Source organism: Onthophagus taurus, chromosome 6, assembly GCF_036711975.1.
Source record: "Onthophagus taurus isolate NC chromosome 6, IU_Otau_3.0, whole genome shotgun sequence".
NCBI lineage: Eukaryota > Metazoa > Arthropoda > Insecta > Coleoptera > Scarabaeidae > Onthophagus > Onthophagus taurus.
Genome location: NC_091971.1, coordinates 21,256,483 through 21,278,233, shown reverse-complemented (window position 1 = coordinate 21,278,233; position 21,751 = coordinate 21,256,483). Strand labels below are relative to the sequence as shown.

The following is a 21,751-nucleotide window of genomic DNA, read 5'->3' as shown; positions in this document are numbered from 1 at the left end:
TAAGGAAAAGGAGTGGAGTTTTTGGTTTTTCTGAGTGAATCAGAGAAATAAATAGTAAAAATTAGTAATAATCGGTTTTATTACGATTTATTCTTAACAAGAATGAGTTTATCACAGTTTATAACTTTGATAAAACGTCTTTTCTTAAAAGTTCGGCGTAAATTATTCCTGACGGTTTATCAACTGGAAAATAAACTTCTTTATTATCATTCGTTTCTATAACGTGACTTGGAAATATGGACATATCTACTTCAAAATAATGTTTGTTGGGCATACTCATATAAATTCTACTTATCTAAAAAAAAAGCACCAAAAATTAATTTTTGTAAGAGAAACTTTTTAAACTTTCTACCTGTGGAACTTTATCCAAAATCATTTTTTCTGTTAAATACAAAGTGTTTTGTACGGAAGGTGAAAAAATTCCAGTTTCAGGATGTCCGGCAAATTGTCCTAGAATACAATCCCTAACTTCGTGCCAAACTTCATCGAAATCGACGCCGTTTGCTGTTGAGTATTCCCACGTGGCGAAAGCAACGGTGCTAAAGATCCGATCTTTAACGTCCGGTAATGTTCTATAACCATCTTGAATGAAATCAGTGAAAGCTGATTGTGTTGTTTTCAGTACGCGAAGTCCTTTAAGGCCAGCTCTAATTATAGGTGATTCTAAAGACGTGCAAAAATGTTTTTAAAAAATATTGCATTCATTTCTTTCTTAACTATAATAAACGCCGTCGATTAAATTCAGGATGTGGTTATTATAATTAAAGTATTTATCAAATGAGGCTAATACATGGAACTTTATTTAAAGCAAAATTAATAAACTTTAGATATCAAAATGTATTGAAGTTCATATTGGAATTAGTTTATATAAACCTTTTTAATGATAAAACGTGGTGAATTAAATGATGTTAACGTTAAATTAGGTCAGAGCTATGAAGGTCAATGAAAATGTTTTTTTAAGATTATTTACTTTCTTTTTATAGATCTAAAGATAATCTCGGAAGGGATATTTAATTTTTCTTAACAAAGATCCTATTTGATCTATCGTAGCCTGCTAAGCTCGACATTGAAGCTATTTACCAAGATTCTCGAAGAAGAAATTTCCATTTCCGGCACCTGTGAGGAGCAGCAACGCTTCAGGAAAAATAGGTCAACGCTATATTCATAATAAGACGCGTACAAGTGTTATGTTGACATTACAAAAGAATTTGATCGAGGAAGGCTTCTCGATGTTGTGAGACTCCTGCAAAAAAATTGCATCCTAATATAATAAATATTGGCGTGGAACTGAACACCAATAACTGGACAAGCATAAGAACAGAAAAAGGAGTGGCACGCAGAGTAGCCATAAAAAAAGGCATAACACGGGGAGACGAAATAATAACTGACGTGAAAAGAGTTGGAAAGGGTTATTAGTTGGAAAACAAAGAAATGAAAATGTTTTGATATGCAAACGATGCTATCCCATTGTCTGTTAACGAAGATAACATTCAGAGAATGCTGTGCCGAAAATAATATCTCTAATTTTGACAGTATACAACAGGTCTATAGAACAGGTGATGAGTTTTAAATACTTTGGCATCAATATTACGAGCAGGAGGAATCTCCAAGAAAAAGTTATGGCTCAAACAACGAAAGCAGCTTTGATATCAGATATCAGAATGAAGGACATAATGTGATAAAACAAGTCTATATCCCTAGAAAATAGATTTGCATATACATATAAGACTTGTCTTGATATTCGCGATAAAGACAAGATCAGAAAATGCTAGCAAGGTTTAAAGTATAAAAGCCTCCAGACTACCAAGGATAATTAAACGTAACCTCCCAAGAGCAAACAGACCCTCTAGAAGACCTCCTATACGATGGTGACAATTTTCCCGCTACGGTATGAATAATTAAGAAGATTTTTAATTTTTTAAAAGAATCGAAGATGGAAATCTCATAATAACCAACCAGTGGGGGTTGAATAACAAATAGAAGAATCTTGTCTGAGTTTGGAAACTACTGAGACAAGGTTCCATGCTGCCCACAAGAGAAGAAAGTTAAACTTTATGTTAACCCTTAATATCTTTAAAAGTACACCTCTACGCAAGTAGTTGTCTAAGAATCAGAAACCAAAAAGAAAATCCAATGACTTTAAACAAATAAACATTACTTAAAAAATCTATGGATTTATTCTAAACTACAACACAATAATTAGTGCAACATATTGTGAGTATATATATATTATACTCACAATATACTATACAGGGTGTATCAGGTATGAGTAGAAACAATGTGAGGGGTTATCTTCTTTCTGAATAAAAATTCTTATAACACAATTTCCCATTCTTTGTCCTTCTTAAGATATGATACGATAAAGTTAAGGGTTCACACGTTTGAGTACTACTGGTTAATGAATTATACTAAGCAGGCTTTGCTTTACAATTTGTAATTTGTTTCTAGTTTTGTAATTTGTTGTTGTTGATACAATAAGCAAGTTTATTTATTAAAACCAAAATTTTTGTAAATTTTCACATTAAAGAGTGATAAAACAGAAGTGATAAATTTATTGGTATAAAGTAAATAGCCTCTAAAAAAATATCTCAAGAATGACTTTTATGTGTCAAATTAAAGCTATATTATATATATATATATATTATTATATATTATACATAAACAAAGCCTGCTTAATATAATTCTTTATACAGCAGTACTTAAACTTTCAAACCCTTAACTTTATCGTATCATATCTTAAGAATGGGAAAGAATGGGACATTGTGTTATAAGAATTTTTTATTCAGAAAGAGAAGACCTATAACCCCTCAAACTTTTTCTACTCATACCTGATACACCCTGTATATTGTAATATTCTTAAAAGCACTTATGCAAAGCTTCTGTAGAAGAAAAAGTTTTTTGATGGGAATTAAAGAATCCCAAATGACAATACCATATACTGCTACCCTATACATTATGCACCCTATACATTCATTGTTTCCATTCAATTCACGTTAGTATCCAGAGGTATCCAGCTCAAAATATTTTGTACATACGTGTTCATCACGTAGAAACATTACATTATATTAAAGAATCTTCAAATACATATTAATGGGACCATTAATCCTATTGGCACACCATGTTTACTACCACTCATTTCGCCCCATGAACTCACCACGGCTCAAATCTCAGAGGTTGTTCTTATTTTTTGACATACTTATGGTGCAAAAACATATTTCTTTTATAGGAATCGTGGTTATTCCTCCTGTATACCCATACTACATACCGTGTAAAGTGTGTACCTATTTAAATATGATCTGATATGAACCATTATCGGGAAATATACCTCTCTTATAGTTTATATTGCTCATTATATTAATTATTTCATGATGATCCAATACCCTCAGAAAGACGACTCAGAGCATTTTATGTCGATAGTGCTCAAGAATCAATCTGGTCATCTATCCTAGGAGATTTTTGGCATCTTCTGCCAAATATTTATTGATATTATGATTTTTTATTTTATTTCCATGCAATTTTTCCCTAATTTTGGCATTTGACTCTCATTATTTACAACATTCCAAATGACTCTTTTTGTATATTATCAGCGGCTTCGGCAGCTTCGATGTTATCAGGTTTCCATATTCCGACTTGGATTCTTTTTCGCTTCTTTTAATTGTTGGAATGCACCAGTTATCGAAAAACATTCTTTATGTATACGATACAATTTATTAAGGAAAACATAATAAAATATCAAAATAGTGAATAATAGAAACCCAATTCACTACCTGTAGTCTTTCTGTAAAATGCTGCTTTTAACTGAAATTATTCTGTATGACATTCTGTATGTATTTGCATAATTTGAAAATAATAATCAAACAGAATCAATTGTACACTAATGGTTTTGTTGCATCTTAGAGGTATATTGATGAATGTTATCTACATAATATAGTGATGCAAAGTCAAGCCAACTTGTTGCAACCAGTGATCGTGTTCTACATAACTAAAATGTAGGCGTCGCTCGTAGAGCGTGCTCAAATTGTACAAAAGAGATATTCACCACTTCAGAAATTGCTCTATACACTTATATAACTATAATTTCTTCCCCAAGTTAATTGGGCATTGGCTCTACACTTATTTTCTTTATATTATTAATTTCCCGGTATGAAAGTTTTAACCAATATGATCACACCCACTCTTTTTTAAGTCTTCTATTAAAGATTAAGCAGTTCAACGTTATCCAAGAAAAACTTTTCTCTTTTAACTATAACCCTGCTATACCCAATAATTAACCTCTATAGTAAATTTGCATAGGATTTTAAAAAAAGTATCCAGTGATCGATATAGAAACTCATTTACAAGTAGTCTCAGTTTAATCACACTACTTCTTACATTTCTAAACAGTCCTAAACAGAAATGTAAAATGTCCTTATTAGCATATTTATTAACGATAACCTGGATCAACTTAAACTTAAATATAGTCATGTTTGTAAAGGTTTGTGTATAATATTCAGAAATGGCTAACAAAGTCGATAATGAGCCACTATATGTTGAAGCTTACTAAATGCCAAACTAAAATATTCTTTTTTCCTCTGCGCTATAATCACCAACCAGGATACAGTAGAACAGTATGAATAAAACCTTATATGAAAATTGTACATGGATATATTAAATGGACTTTTTTCGAGTATAGCACAACGTACATATGATTGGTGAATGTGTCTAGTTGGTGATAACTATCCTTTGAGGTAAAAACTTAAAATTTCACTCACATCTTCTAAGTTTTCATTTATTGTTGACAAATATGTGGCATTGTAAAGGTGTAAACACAAAATCCGTCATTTACGTGGTATTGGCAGCTCATTTTAACTAGTGGGGGAGTGAATCGCTGGCCTATCATGACCGAAATGTCATGCCACTTAGTTTACAATAGATCGTTGAACGGGCGAACAACGAGGATACGCAGTTAGAGCGCATTATCAAAATGACCGGAATTTAGCATAAACGCCACGTGCCTTTCCACGACATTTCAACAAACGATGAAACCAACCTGTTCTGTCAGACAACACGATTAAAAATTGAATAAACAACCTAGAGTAAAATTTAAATTACGTATAGTAGCTAAAAGCCTTAAAGCACCTTAAAAACCGCTCAACGGTTATGACATAAAACATGAAATAAGTGTCACTTATCTAACTAAACCCTCTTCATCATTTGAAGCGCTTAAACTTCTAAGATCGGGTTCTGCTAAATTTCAAAAAAAAACTTCAGCAATGAAGCTCATGTTTGAATTAATGGCTGTGTCAGTAGGCTACTCTATTACAATAATAAAAAGTGACCAATCAAGTGTCAATGGAATTCGCTATTGTGTAATGTTTGAAAAACATTTGTAGGGTCATACATGGATGAACTTGACATCAATGTGTAATCTCGAGAAATGTTCCATCTCGCTCCTGCCATTTAGCTCTCGTTAGATTGCTTTTTAAGTACAAAATGTAATATTTTATTCTCCGACGGTTTGTCTTATATCTGGCACAAACCAAATAACAAGCAGAAAAAGGAAAATTTAAAAGCGAACGTCTAGAATTTTGTATTTATAGACAAAATTATATACCTGCAAATTGTACAGCAAACTTTGCTTGAAAATGTTAAAAAACTTGAATACGAAATAGTTTTCGCTTTTATCAAAATAGCAATCCTTGGCAAAAGTCAGAAATTGTGCAATCGTGGCTTATTTAAAACTGTCCTCTCTTAGTAATAATAATAATAATAACTTTATTGTGTTTCTAAGAAAGACCAATTCTCTTGCACTCGTCAATCATAACAAAAAATAAAAGGAAGAAAAGAAAAACAAAATAATTAACATTAAACACTTAACCTCTTTCCTACGCTTTTTTCAGAGCTACATTTGATAAACATCGGGTGTTAAGAGACAATCGATTGAACAACTGCTGGGATGTGAATTCCGGTCCCCGTTGTGACATATTCAAACAAAAAAAACATTTCGGCCTGAAGTTGTGTCTACCCCTAGTCCCGTATCCATGCACCTCAGATTGAACTTGGTACACTGACTTGTTGCTGTTTGCATAAAGTATAGACTCAAGTATAAACTCACAAGGAATCATAAGAATACTGAAGTTTTTGAATTGAAATTAGCTGGATGAGTGCAAAGTTTGTAACCCACATTGCTCAGGACATAAACAGCACGTCGTTGCAATTTGAAAATATGTGCGCTAGAAGGGCTATTACCCCACACCAAAATGCAGTAGGTTGCCATGGAATACACCAACGCGTAATACGCCAACTTAGCTACATCCAGCGAAACTACACCCATCAGGCGTCTCAATGCAAAAACACTACGACTTATCTTTCCCCTATTATGGTAGCATGATCATCAAATTTTGAATTAGGTGGTGTAATATACACCCCTAAGAACCTTGTGTAACTGTGGTTCAAAATACTTGAATTTCTAAGACTAAATGTCATTTTAACTGTTTTTAAGTCATTTAGCGAGAGCTCATTGGCTACGGTCCACTCGTGAGCCCTATTCAGGACACTGTGCGACAATTCAAGGACCTCATCGATGTTCCGACCCCTAATTAACAGGGTGGCGTCGTTATCATAAAGGTAGCAGTCAGCACTGCTACCAATATAGAATGGAAAATCATTAAAAAAGAGCAGAAAGAGTAAACGCCTCAGAATTGAGCCCTGCGGGAAACCCCGTTCAACTGGTATATTACCAGAGTTTTTTGATTAAAATTTACTTGTTGAAATCTGTTTGATAAAAATGATTTAATGAGATTAAGGCTACAGTTATCGAAATTGTAAATGTTATTAAGTTTTTGAAGCAAAATTGAATGGGAGACGCAGTCAAACGCTCGCGACAGGTCCAAGAATATGACAACACAGTGCTCCCCTTCCTCAAAGGTATTTAAGCAAAACTTTACAAACTTCACTACTGCATCCTTTGTGCCCACGCCCTTACGAAAACCGAATTGGTTCTTGTACAACAAATTGTTATGCTCTACACTCTACATAGTTCTATATGCGTTCATAAATTTTTGAGAAAGTCGATACTAATATGCTAATAGGTCGATAATTGCCAACATCTTTGGAATCATCGCCTTTGAATACAGGAACAACAGATGCTAGTTTTAAAAGATCTGGAAATTGACAGGTATTAAAGGCGAAATTTACTAATTTAGTTAAAGGCGACGCGTATAAGCTGATGTTTTTCTTGATAAAATTAGATGAAATACCGCATATATCTTTAGTGTGGCTGTTCTTTAGATCTTTAAGCAGTTGACGTACTTCGATGGGTGATACGTCTGTCAGGGTAAACCTTGTTTTCGTGTGTCGAGTTACATAACACATGCTGAGAGGTGTATCAGCCATAGCTGGCAATGAGTTTACTATATTTACAGGTAGCTCAACAAAGTATTTATTTAATACATCAGGATCAAAATCAATTAGGGATTTTCCTTGTCGATTGATGTTGGCATTTATCAATTCCCAGCTGGCGTTTGTCTTATTATTTGATTTCTGAATAAATTGACTAACAGAATGTTTTTTTATAAATTGTTAAAGCTTTTCTGTAGTCCGATCGTATTTTATTCCTTAGGGCTAACAAATCTTCAGGTTTTCGCATTTTATAAAGCTCCGAGACAAATTGAAGCCCTAATCTTAATCGTCTCAGGGAATCATTAAACCATACGATATTATTATCTTTAGTTCTAACTGTACATACATTTACGTTCAGGATAGTTAGTAGTGAAGCACTTGAGAAAAATGTCAAACCCAATGAACCATCATCCAACAACTCCCATCCATAATTGACAAAAGTATCAAAAAAAATCACACCACCAATACTAGTATAGCTTACACGGTTTACAGGATGGATAGGCACAACAATGCCTTGGGCACAATGATTCTTGTTTCGAAAAGATTAAGAGAAAAATTAATAAATATGTTGTCCAGGCAGTTGCTCAACCTAATTGCCTCGTTTATGGTTCTTATAAAGCTGTAAGAACTGAAGAGGTTACAGAAGCTCACTGCAGCACCATCAGATGTGTCAACTCTGACGTTGAAATCGCCGCAAATGATAATTTGTTTATAATTACTTAATTTATGCAAAGCTTCAGAAATTATTGTGCAAAATGAATCAAAGTCTCCAGATGGAGACCTATACAACCTGACAGTGATATCATATGATTCACAACGCGATGCAGTTAATTCACAATGCAATTCCACAAATAATTCATTAACACATTCCAAAGTACTGCATTTAAGGTCGGGTTTACTTAATATTAAAACACCCCGACGTATGCGCTCAGATCGTTCAAAAGTAGTAGTCGAGTTCTACTTTCCAATTCTTCCGCTATTACTCAATTCATCCCCACAAAGCCATTGCTCATTTATACAGGATGAGTCAGAAAGAATGGGAAATCCGAATACCGGAGACACTAGACACCAAAATATGACGATTTAACCTAACATGTCTTATAAATGTCGGGGGTTTTTAATACACAGGGTGTTGAAAGTTAAATTTGCTAGTTAGATGTTTTCGAGCATGACAAATACGAATTTGATATTTGTTTTGTGATTACTCGTAGAGGGCGCTAGATACACACTGTGCGTTTGAGATATCAAGTCATAACTATTTTGTCAGTTGAGGTATGGTGAATTAGAACCAGAAATCTGAAGGAGTTTTCAATTCTGCACAAAAAAGGTACTCTTGCTTACATTGTCTAAGTCTACTAGTTTCCAAGTTATCTGCTTTTAATTGTTTCAAAGTAATTTTAAGGTTAACATTTAAAATCAATAACACATAGTAACTATAGCAATTAGTAACGATAATAATTAATAATCGATAACAATAACAATTAATTAATAACAATAGAATATTGTGACCATTTTCAAAAATCCAGTGGACTTAAATCTGGATTTCTCACTATTAGAAAACTCATTATGTCGTGGCATTTTCAAATTGGTAATAACTTTATTGTTGGTAAAAATGATTATTGCACACGGAAATTAGATCAATGTTGACAATTAACAGGCAATTGTCGAAACATAAGCGGAAAAATAACCCAACATTGCTTATGTTAAAAAGTAAATATTTAAGAAGAAAAAATACATTTAAACGTTTAAAAGTAAATAATTCGAAAATCGATAGACTTAAACCACTTCAATAAGAGTACCCTTTTTATGTAAAATTGAATGCTCTTTGTGATTTGCAGCTCTTATTGGTCGTAGCTGTCGAGCCAAAAAACTTATGATTTGATTTATCAAACGAGCAACGTGTATCTAGCGCCCTCTACGAGCAATAACAAAACAAGTTTCAAATTCGTATTTCTCATGCTCGAAAATATAAAACTACCAAATTTTATGTTAATAGTACAAAAACCTTCAAAATTATCAGGAAATTTCGAAATAAGAATTTAACTTTCAACACCCTATGCCTCGAAAACCACTGACATTTGTATAAGAGATGGTACGTTAAATTATCATATTTTGCTGTCTAGTATCTCCGGTATTCGGATTTCCCATTCTTTCTGACTTACCCTGTATATGAAAAATCAAAATTACACACGTTATGACATAAATAAGCTTCGAATTCATTAACTTTATTACGAAGACCTTGTATGTTAACATGGAAAGCCTTGATACGCGCAGCACTATTCTGAGATAGCGTGGATTGGGTGTTTGTACTTACTAAACAATTACTAAAAACAAAAAACTAACTAAAAACTGGTTGTGTTAATTACGATTAAGTTATGATTTTGAGTTACAGCAGCAGTGTGAAGCTTATAATTTATTAGGTCATGTAAATAGCTACATACTATTTTCTTTATTTTCTTCTTTATTTGTCATATGAATAAGTTTGCTACCATATAATTTTTCGTTAAAAAGATAATTTATGTCACTACCGGTCACCTAATATGAATCATCTGAAATTGAAAATCCATTTATACAGTTGGATCGAAATGAACACAAGTTTAAGATATCCAATTTAACAAAGCTGTTGCTCGAAGAACAACAAAATTTGAATGTAATTTCACAGAATAAACAGATCTGGACTAAATTTACAGCTTCCTAAATTTTAAAACCTGTAGTGTATCAAAAATATGTGAACGGACTATAACTGTGATGAAGTAACATAACTCTATTTTATTTTATTTATTATGTTAAAAAGGACATATCAAAAGTTATTTATTAAAAGTGTTTAGATTACAAATGTGTTTATAACCCACAAACTTGAACCTTTCTACAAAATAAAGTTAGAGGCAGTACCAACGTACACGAGTCTTCCATACATTGTACAAAGTTATACAAAACTACTTCGAGTTTTTTAAATTTCATTTACAGAGTGATCTAATGTGCGAAAGACATGGAGAGGTATGATGCGGAAATTTCTTGCAAATTTTAAGTAATTTACATAATCTCTACTTGTGCAATGTCGCTTAACATTATTGGAAGAGTACGTCAAAAAAGGGTAAAAGGGTGGGTTAATTCATAGACCTTAATGCGTCAGATACTGGTCTGATGAATAGAATGTTGATAATGCTTCAATAAGAAGTAAAATAGAAAGCAAAGAATTTATGGATACATAGCTTGCCTTATGTCAGATAAATTATAAATGTAAGGTCTACTTATAAGAGTAAGTGTAAGATATGAAAAAAATTAAACCCAATGCACTGTTTATATTTAAACAAAGTAAATAAACGTGTAAAAATCAGAAGATGCTCAGGATATAAGAAATCTAATTTTTTGATAAACATAAGATAGTTTCTTATACACTTCCTATGTTATTATCAAATATTTTATAACTGGTTAAATAATCGTAAATTAAAGAATACATTTTGACTTGAAATGTTAATAAAATCTTATCTAAATAATCAAAATAAAATTACCATTTCTTCTTTGTGATATATGAGCAAATCTCGTAGATGTTTGTGAAAATACAAAAGCATGTTGATGATTTTGATCATCAACTTTCAATCTTTCCCATGGATACTCTTCAATAACGATTTCAACTTCACTAACATGTTTATAAGTATACAAAAAATGTCCACACAAATTCAAACCAAACTCTTCGGGAGTTTTAATACCGCTTTTCTTTGCCAAAATATACACCGTATTCTTCTGCGAATCTGTAGCGATTATATTCTTATTAACTCCCTCCAAATAATCCGAATGAGTACTCAATTTTAAGTGAACATCAACTTCATATTCCCTTATTGTATGTTTCGCCCCACATCTTTCCACGTGTAACAATTTAACATGATCTTTTCCATAACCATAATCGCCAAATTCGTATTTTTCACGGTTTAGGTATTCAAAGGTACCTTGTGGATGGTGTGATGTTATTCCTCGCGCGATACCAAATTTATTTCCATTTTCCAACCGAGAAGTACTCATTTTTACATCAAAATCAAATGCACTAATATGGTTATCGTCCATGCGAGCAATTTATATGTGTTGTTTAAAAAAATAATATGTTTACTTGCATAAGGCTTTTGACCCGAGTTGGTAATTTCAACAGTGGCATTTTCCACGAGGAGACACGATAAAGAATTATCAAAGTTTTTGTTTATAAATTTTGTAGTTTCCTGGAATCTTAACTTATTATATTTTAGGTTGTTTTGTGAAGAAAATAAAATGGCTTTGTGAGTAACAAGTAACGAGAAAGATAAGCTTAAAATATAGGAAGGGAAAAGCTTTAAGATTTTTCTAAGGATCGGTTTGAACTTTTGCGACCATGCGGATTTTAAAAGGTATTTTAAAAAAGACTGGAATAACATGTTTTGTTATTTAAAACAAAGAGGTTATTTAATACGGATAATATTTTTACGTTATTATTTCATAATTTTGACGTAATATCTTTCCGTAATAACTCTGCGTAAATAATTCCGGATGGTTTATCAATAGGCCAGTAGACCTCGTTGTTTTTATCCTCTCCTTCCACTACGTGAGCTGGAAATTTCGTCATGTCTACTTCAAAGTAATGTTTGTTTGGCATTGCCATTTCTATTTTGGAAACCTAAAACATATATTTTTTTAAGATAACAATTTCTTAGAATGATGTGTTTATTAAAGTAATACTATAAAAATACTTTATGTGATAATTAAAATATCAATATATATTAATTCAAAATTATCGCATATTAAGTAAAAGTAGCTTAATTTTAGATGTAAAGATTTTTATGGATTATATTTACCTGTGGGATTTTATCCAATATCATTTTTTCAGCTAAATACAACGTATTTTGAACTGATGGTGAAAATATCCCCGTTTCAGGATTACCAGCGAATTTATCGATAATGCAATCCCTAACTGAATTCCAAGCCGAATCAAAATCCACACCATCCGCTGTTGAAAATGTCCACGTTGCGGTTACAATAGTACTAAAAATTCTATTGTTTGTATCGGGTAATGTTCTATAACCATCTTGGATAAAATCTTTAAAAGCTGATTGTGTTGTTTTCAAAACTCTTAAATCTTTTAATCCAGATTCAATAATTGGGGAACCTATTAACAACAGAAAAATAATTTTAAATAACTAGAACAAGATTTACATAATACAGTAAAACCTCGACATAACTAAAACTACAACTAACTAGACCTAGAATTAAAAGCATTCGGGTTTAGGAGTGCGTCTCTTAAGACGGCTAAACCAGAATGGTTCAACTTTTACGTCTAGTGTTAGTTCCACTGTTAGTTCCATAAAAATATATAACAATCGCTATACCAACGGTGAATAACAATTAAAACTAGAACTAACACTAGACCTAGAACTAAAAATTGTCGAGTTAGTTCCACTTCCAATTCTATAAAAATATAGATGCATAGCTAAACCCGAATGTTTCCAGTTCTAGGTCTAGTATTAGTTCTACTTTTATACCATTAGAACTAACACTAGAGCTAGAACTAGAATCATTTGGGTTTAGCCGTCTTAAGAGACGTACGGCTAAACCCGAATGATTCTAGTTCTAGATCTAGTGTTAGTTCCAGTTTTAGTTCTATAAAAATATATAACAATCTAACGTTGAATAACAACTAAATCTAGAACTAACACTACCATTAGAACTAATACTAAACCTAGAACTAGAGTTAGTTTCAGTTTTAATTCTATAAAAATATAGACGCACGGCTAAACCCGAATGTTACCAGTTCTAGGTCTATTGTTAGTTCTAATTTTATATCATTAGAACTAACACTAGAGCTAGAACTAGAATCATTTGGGTTTAGCCGTCTTAAGAGACGTACGGCTAAACCCGAATGATTCTAGTTCTAGATCTAGTGTTAGTTCCAGTTTTAGTTCTGTAAAAATATATAACAATTTAACGTTGAATAACAACTAAATCTAGAACTAACACTACCATTAGAACTAACACTAGACCTAGAATTAGAGTTAGTTTCACTTTTAATTCTATAAAAATATAGACACACGGTTAAACCCGAATATTTCTAGTTCTAGATCTAGTGTTAATTCTAGTTTTAGTTCAATGAAAAATATACAACAATCTAACGCTGAATAACAAATAAAACTAAAACTAACACTAGACCTAGAACTAGAAACATTCGAGTTTAGCGTTCTAAAGAGACGGCTTAATCCGAATGTTTCTTGTATTAGGTCTAGTGTTAACTCTACTTTTTGGTCAATGAAAATATACAACCATTCTTGATTTATACATCGTATAGACCCAAGTTTATCTATGAACATGGAATAGAGTAACTTGAGGAATAACCCGAGTTGGATTCTATCTACGAGTACTAACATTTTAATTTAAATATACTGATGTATTAAATAGATAATGTTAACCGAGGTTTTACTATATCAATAGTTTTAAGATGAAATTTGAATCAATAAGAAATTACCATGTCTTCTTTGTGAAATCATAGCAAATCTAATCGCACAAGGATTAAACACAAAGGCATGGTTGTGTTCTTCATCATCGGCTTTTAATCGCTCCCAAGGATACTCATCGATTTTTACATTCACTTCGATAACATGTTTGTATGTGTATAAAAAATGACTGCAAACTAACAAACCGAATTCTTCGGGTGTTTTAATACCATTTTTCTTCGCCAAAATATAAACGGTGTTTTTTTGAGAATCAGTAGCGACAATATCTTTATTATTCCCTTCTAGATAATCTAATTGTGAGTTTAGTTTTAAGTGAACATCGACCTCGTATTCTCTTATCGCATGCCTTGGGCTATTTCTTTCTACATGAAGAAGTTTCACCGAATTTTTTCCATATCCATAATCACCGAATTCGTATTTATCACGGTTTACATAGTCAAAAGTACCTTGTGGAAACTTTCTTGTGCCATTATTTGGTTTTGCGTGGGCTCTATAATTATTTAATTAAATTAAAACCGCTCCAATTATAAATGTTATAATAATTACCTTGTGTTATTACTCCACTTTGAAGCCATTTCAATTAAATTAAATTATTAAAATTATTTAATTTTTTGCCAATGTTTTAATTCACGTTTTTCTTATTCTGGTTCTTCAAACCAAAGAAATTAGTAAATAGCTGTCTTAAAAATGTTTCCAAATTCTTATATAGTATCCGATGTAGTCTAAAAAAGCGTAGGAGTTTCGGGAGGGGATTATCGCGATATTTTCTTTTGGAGAACAAGAACTTAGTTAACATTTAAAGCGATTCGTGGCAGTTACAATGAGGAATGCGACAAAACTAATCACGGCATTGAATCTTTTTCTTTTATTCCTTACAATTTTAAGGAAGGAATCTTTGATTGAACGAACAAAGTGCATCTTCTGGATATAGACGTTTTTGTTGTATTTACAATGACGTCGTGTTTTTGCTTACTACAAGAAACGGATGAATGAACTCAGTCACGAGATTTTGTTTTTTACACGATATAAAGTTTATTTTATAACAGATAGTTTTCAAAATAGTTTGCTTTATTTCGTTTTTCATAATTATATAACTAATTTGTGTTTTAATTGTGTTTTAATTGTTTGTTGTTTTAAATTATGTAGTATTATGTAGTATTCACCAAGTTAATTAATTATTGAAATAATGGTCATTAAAATCATAATTACATTACATCAATTTCTGCCGCGTACAAATCGCCAGGTTTGATATTGCTACATGTGAAAGTTGATAAATATTGGTATCTGATATACACAAATCGATTATGTTTCCTTCCCCGTTACTTTACATGACGCGTCGTAGGTCGCCAAGTTAATTATAGTGGTTAAAGTGGTGTCTCGTGATTTCAACCCCTGGTTAAGGAATTGGTTTTATATTAAAGTAAAATGATTTTGACTGATTTTACAATTATTATAATAACTTGTAGAAAAAGGTGTAGGGGAGACCGGGGCACATTTGATCAGCTGCCTCTATTTCATCAAACATGAAAGATAGCTACTACCTTTTAGTAACACAATAAAGTATGCTCTATTATACATGTTACAAAACGTTCAGAGTTTAAAAATAGGTCATATTTTTCCACTCAGTAATATTTATAAAAGAAGTGCACTTTGACCATGCACGAGGCACATTCGGACAGTGTAGTACCTAAGAGACCAAAATTATAATACAAAAAAGAATGAGAACGAGCTACAATGAATTCAAACTCTTTATTCAATGACGTAGTACATATCTAAGTTAATTGGAAACTTAATTATTGCATTTACTCTTCTAGTGCTTGACTTGATAGGTTGTGGCAATTTCAAAATGACATCAGACCTAGAGACCACTGACACGTCCAAGATATTCGGGAAAACAAAACTTGTATTGCCTTTTTTTTCTCAAAAAGCTGACCTCGCATTCATCAGATCGATCATCAACAGCTAGGATTTTGCCAATGTAATATTTGATGCTTTTTTTGTAGGAAATGTAAAAAAATGTAATTATCGATCTCAATTATTGTTGCAAACTCTAGTAAGCCTGGTACATCAGTTTCTTCTAGGTAATCTTCCATGTTGTCTAGATGTGATGAATCAGAAGAATATTTGCCTTTTTTTGTTTTTGGAACCTCGATCTGAATCAGATGAAGATGTCTCATCTTGAGTTTTCTTTTGCCATTTCTTTTCTTTACTTACTTTCTTTTCAGTGTTTAATTTGGGCACCACCTTTTTTTTTCTGATTTCTTACTTTTTGTTGGAAAGACTTGTCTTGTAGCATTTTTCTTAGCTTGTTTCATTTTCTCCCTTTCAATGTCTTCAATTCGTTCCTTTTGCGGTGTGTCGGTGTAAATTTTGGAGCTTCCTTGCCTGGATTTACGTACAATCTTTCGTGAGGGTGCTCTTGGAAAAGGGCGAATATCAGCAACCGTGTAATTCTTCTTTCTCTCTTTGAATACGTTTACAAGCAACTCGTCAACAATACTTGTCACCATCTTGATAATGTCAGTAGTAGCTTGGATTCCAGAAGGACCTGGCAAATCACTCATTGCTTCTTGCTTTGCTATGGAAATATCTAAATCCTGAATTGCCACGGGTGTGCTGAAAGGCCTGTCAGTAACAATTGCTGGAAGGTAATCATTTTCAGAGAAAACTTGAGAATTTAGCGGCCAAATTCACGTTTTAGCAAACGCTTTCACGATGTTTATAGGGGTAAATGATGACAAGTATGGTTCACGTTAAAGTTGAGGAATGTGATTTATTTTAATCGTTGTCCCAGGATTGGATCTCAAAAACTCGTTGTATGATGCTTTACACCTTGATTTAAATGGCCCATAGACCCCGACATCTAGGGGCTGCAGTTGGTGGGTGCAGTGCGGCGGAAATGAAAGTAGTTTAATACCGTTTTCTCTACAATATAAAATAACTGCAAGGCTATTCTGCGTCTCGTGGTTATCAACTATGTGTAATATTGGAAAATTTCAGCAGTCATCCACCCAGTCTTTGATCCAAAACACACGGAGCCTGGTGCTGAACCATACAGATATTCATCTTTTATTCTTACATGGGGAAAGATGTAAATAGGAGGCAAGGAAACTCCAGAAGCCGCTATATTTCCGCAGAATGTTACTAATGTACCACGCTCCCCAGAAACCACCTGCCCAACCTGCTTCTTTCCGCTTTGTGCAATTACTTTAGGGGCCTGTAGAACAGTTGTTATGTTTTGTTTCGTCACAGTTCAGAATCCGGTCTGGTGTGAAGTTGTATTTCTCCATTAGTTTCCTATAATTGATAAAAAACTGTTTCATATTAGTTGGATTAAAAGCACTAGCTCTTGCGAGGCTAGTATTTTCAGGTTCTCCAGTCTTCGCCTGCCATTTTGTTTGTATACCACGAAGGAAGGTGTTTCTTTTCCAGCTTGACTGCGTATTCGTGGGCCAAAGCACGAGTGTTTTGGTATGTTAACCCAAAATACATATTGGAAGTCTGAATTAAATATTGTTTTAGTTCATTTTTTTCTCGACCACTAAACGCATTTCTTACTGCATATTTAGACGTATTTTTATCATTATCGCTATCATTTCCAGAATCTCTATTTTGGTTTTTACGAAATCTTTTTAAGAGATCCTGAAGTATCGACTTTAGATGTAGAATCGTCTCTGAATGCGGCCCTTAGTTTCAATCTTCACAACATCTTTTATGCATTTTATAATGATTGCGTTATATTTACCGTTCTGATTTCGTCTCAATGTTCACCGTGTCAATATTCTCCAGTAATTAAATTATTCCCCTAAGTTTTTGTTTTTGATTTTCGCCTACCAATAATCGACCGTTTCGGCCACTAAAAAATGTTATCTAAATAAACACTCTCTTTTTCAAGCTGTGTTTAGGTTGTCAAGGTTGTAATAACTCTACCAAATGCCGCCTGATACAATTACTTTCCATACACATTAAAGATAAAATTTTCATCAGTGATATTCAAGAAACTATATTATTATAAATCATGTATTTCGCCTAACGTTTAACACTGTTTGCTTCAATTTCCATATAAAATTTATAAATAATTATAAGCAGCATCTCACTTGAAAACATCTTTTTTTATATCATTCTTGATTAATATTTCAAATTTCACATTTTGCTGATAACTTATACTATCCTATCAGGTTCTTGCACTGGGACGTTGTATTGTAGCCAAAGCCACTTGCTGACAAAGTGTTGCAATTAAAATCAAATAAAGCTTTCCGACCTAGATATAAAATAATTTATAACTATAGGAGAATTATTACTGATTTGCGATTTGTTTTAAATTTTTCGGTTTTAGTGGGTGTCATTTTTTGAATTAAAACAATTAAATGATCACTATGTATACAAATTTTTGTTGGCAAAAAAACCAGTGTAATCTATTATTTTCACTCACTAAATAAGATTTTGCAGCATAAAATGTTTTAAATTTTGTCTTTAATTCTCCTTAAAAGTATACATTTTCTTGTTTGAATTGAGTCGACTACAGAGACGAACTAATGATATATATTAGGATGTATTAAGGGGAAAATTGTAATTATCAAAAACAATAAAATGCTTATTAATTACGTATCGACTTTCGAATATTGTGTACTGAAGCGCCATTCTAACAGACATTCCAGTTTCAACTATAGCAGTTATTGCCGCTTGTATGGCAATTTCTGATATACTGGCTCTTTCAGTTTTTCGTATGTATGTGCGAACCATTCTAGAAGAAAAATAAGTGCTAAAAGCTACTTATAATAAAATAAATCAAATCCGGATATATTGAGACAGTGTACAGTGAGACCGAATGTGCCCCATTCGAACAGTCCGAATGTGGCCCAGTTAAATTGCCCGAAAGTACCTCGCACGCAGTTTGTGGAAACAATAAGCAATACAATTTTTGAGGTTAGCATTATAATAGCATTAGAATTCGTAGTGAAAATTGCTTGATGTTGCTTGCTGTATGAAACAGATTTCAGAAAATATCAGCGAAAAAATATCTAGAAGCTTAAGAAGTGGAAAATATTTACCTCTTGGCATAAAAAACTATAATTTAGTGTGTAGAAAGATTTGTTGAAATACCGGCACCACCTTTTCACAGCAGCCGTTAACAGAACTAAGACGATGTTTGTCCAACCGTGCACACTGTTGCAAGTATTTTGGGCGGTGAATTTGCCCTGTCCGAATGTGCCCTGATCTCCCCTACTAATTTTTGAGTAATTACGTGGGCTTTTCTTAATCCAAAAGAAGAATGCCTTGCTACGGTAAATTTAGAATTATGTAAGATGTTTGCACACACCCGATGATAGGCTAGAACGCATTCCCAGCAACAAAAATGTTAAAAATCAGGTGTAACGATGCAACGAGGCATAAACCTCTTTGTACATTAGCAAAAAATATAAATCTGGATTGTAAATTGTGATAAGGATGTCTCGAACAAAGAAAGTATTACATGTTTTTTAATAGACCAAAATCATTACGAAGATATTGCCAATCGGTGTCCCTTCTGGTACGAGAATTAGAGACAAGCTCGTGGTTGTATCATAGTTACTGTTTTAAATAGAGACCCGGAATGACTAAAAGGAATGGAAAAAAAATCTGATCCCCTCCAATACTACACGTACAGTATTGGAAAAAAGTAGACCAACTTTTAATTTATTTATATTAAATTTTAAATTTATGTTTTTCGTCAGGTTTTACATTACTATGGCAATGTGTATTATGTAGTAATTGTGTAGTCGTAATTCGACAAAGATAGCTTTATTTTTATAGAAATTAAACAGAATTGCATTTGAATTGAATTTTTGTAATTTTTATTTCGTATTTTATCGTCTACTATTTTCCATAAGTTTTCTGTAGGATTTAAGTCTGGTGACTGTGATGGCCAAGTCATCCAATTTATATTATTTTGTTCAAACCATTACGTTACGACTTTAGATGTGCGTTTCGGATGGTTGTCCTGTTGTTGCATAAGGTTCTATAACAGTTCTTAATATATCACGGTACATAAATCTGTCCATTATTCCCATAATACGTTGTATAGGGCCTACACCAAAACCAGAGAAACATCCCGAAATCATCACAGAACCACCTCCATGTTTTAATGTTCGGTGCATGTACTTAAAAGTCAGCCTTTTTCCTATTGGACGCCTCACATATTGTACTCCATCACTTTTAAATAAGTTAAACTATGATTCATCACTAAACAATACCTTTTTCCATTCGTTGTATGTCCACTCTTGATGGGTGCGTGCAAATAGTAGTCTTGCGGCTTTATTTTTTTTTGGTAGAAGTGGATTTGTCGCTGGTCTTCGGGCAAATAGTTTATTTTCAATTAATCTATTGCGTATTGTACGTATTGATACCTCCAAATTATGTGTTTCTTGTAACTCCTCAGCCTTAATTTTGGCTGAAGAATAAAATTGATATTTTTTAGCTGTTCTTACAATTATTCTATCAAGGCATCCATTGGTTTTTCTGGGACGTCCAGACTTTTTGTTCAAGTCTACAAGTTCCGTCTTACGATATTGTTTAATAATTCGCTATACTACACATAACATTGTTTAACATGGTTTTTAAAATCAATAATAACTATTTCTTTCACAGTTTTACAAACTGCTACATCACGAGGCATGTTTGAGACTTGTCTTATCGAATGTATCTTATCAAAAACTCGTTCTTATTTGTCATATGTTTGTATTTTTTAACAAAGTTGTTTTACTTTTTTCCAACCCAAGTTTTATAATTTTATTTTATTTCTAATAAAATAAGGCTAGCTTTGTGAAATCTTCACTACATAAATTCTATATAATATACACTACCATAGTAATGTAAACCCTAAGGAAATGTATTAATTTAAAATTTAATTTACAAAAACTAGAAGTCGCTCTACTTTTTTCCAATACTATACTAGTGTTAACCGAAAAACATCGTGAAAAAAATGAGTGATTCCACCGTCAAAATGTTGACCCGAAGATTCATCCGATATTTTGAACGAGTAATGTAGTCAGAGTAGATTCGTACACAGCTAATAAATTCTCTGTTGGACATAAACGTGTAACCTGATCACAATAGGGCTGCAACTACCACCCTATGTTATCACATTAACATGATGGTATAAACGCCGATTGCACTGATTCAAAAACAAACGATTTAAGCGACTCTGTTTTCAGTCGTTCAAAAAAAGCAGAACAGTTACCACAACATACAAGAAGTGACGTAAGGACTATTATATTATTTGCTGTATCCCAAACAACACATTGACTTCAGTTTACTTTCTGCGTGAGAACTAATCTTTTTCCAATAAATTGGTAGGAATGGTCCATGACACCAGTCACACACATAAATCAGGCAACTGAAAGTTTATTTAATCGAGGCTCAGAGCCAAAGGTTAATATCACCAAAGCTCGTTTAAAGGGCAAGGTAGCGGGTGTGCTTGGAAGACTAGCGTTTATGACTGAGAAGGAATGGAGTGTGAGTATTAATTTTAAGAAAATGTTTGTGACAAGGGTGATTATTCCGTGTCCTTCTTGTATGAGTTAATACACTGATAATATGAAAGGCAACGGTTATAGGGTATGTAGTGAAGAGAGATGGGAATGTCTTAATTCCGAGAAGAAGAAAATTGCGTTGCACACCACAATACATCAGGCAGAGGTGTAAGGCATTGCGCTTGGATTGGAATAAGTCACAAGAATGAGGAAGAGATCATTTACTATCTGTACTGACAATCGTGTAACGGGAATATGTGGTGCGTAGTAAGGTGCGATATGTGGTGGTGAATGAGGTGGTAAGGTGCTGAATGGAATACATACATGAAGGAAGTAGTGGTATGAATTGAATGAATGAGCAAAACTAAGAAAGGGATACAAAAATTTCAA

The 21,751-nt window shown here is 32.9% G+C and overlaps 2 protein-coding genes across 2 annotated transcripts; both read right to left on the bottom strand.

Moving 5' to 3' along the window:
- Window positions 1-61: 61 nt before the first annotated feature.
- Window positions 62-11,728, bottom strand: LOC111422709 (uricase-like). Its single transcript, XM_023055925.2, has 3 exons — window positions 10,893-11,728; window positions 353-663; window positions 62-295 (listed from the first exon to the last, which is right to left on the bottom strand). The coding sequence occupies exons 1-3, from the start codon at window positions 11,440-11,442 to the stop codon at window positions 119-121; spliced, it is 1,038 nt and encodes a 345-aa protein (XP_022911693.1). The 5' UTR covers window positions 11,443-11,728; the 3' UTR covers window positions 62-118.
- Window positions 11,729-11,784: 56 nt separating this feature from the next.
- LOC111422711 (uricase-like) lies at window positions 11,785-14,702 on the bottom strand. The gene is made up of 4 exons (XM_023055927.2): window positions 14,397-14,702; window positions 13,862-14,340; window positions 12,201-12,511; window positions 11,785-12,022 (listed from the first exon to the last, which is right to left on the bottom strand). The coding sequence occupies exons 1-4, from the start codon at window positions 14,423-14,425 to the stop codon at window positions 11,843-11,845; spliced, it is 999 nt and encodes a 332-aa protein (XP_022911695.2). The 5' UTR covers window positions 14,426-14,702; the 3' UTR covers window positions 11,785-11,842.
- Between the last annotated feature and the right edge of the window lie 7,049 nt (window positions 14,703-21,751).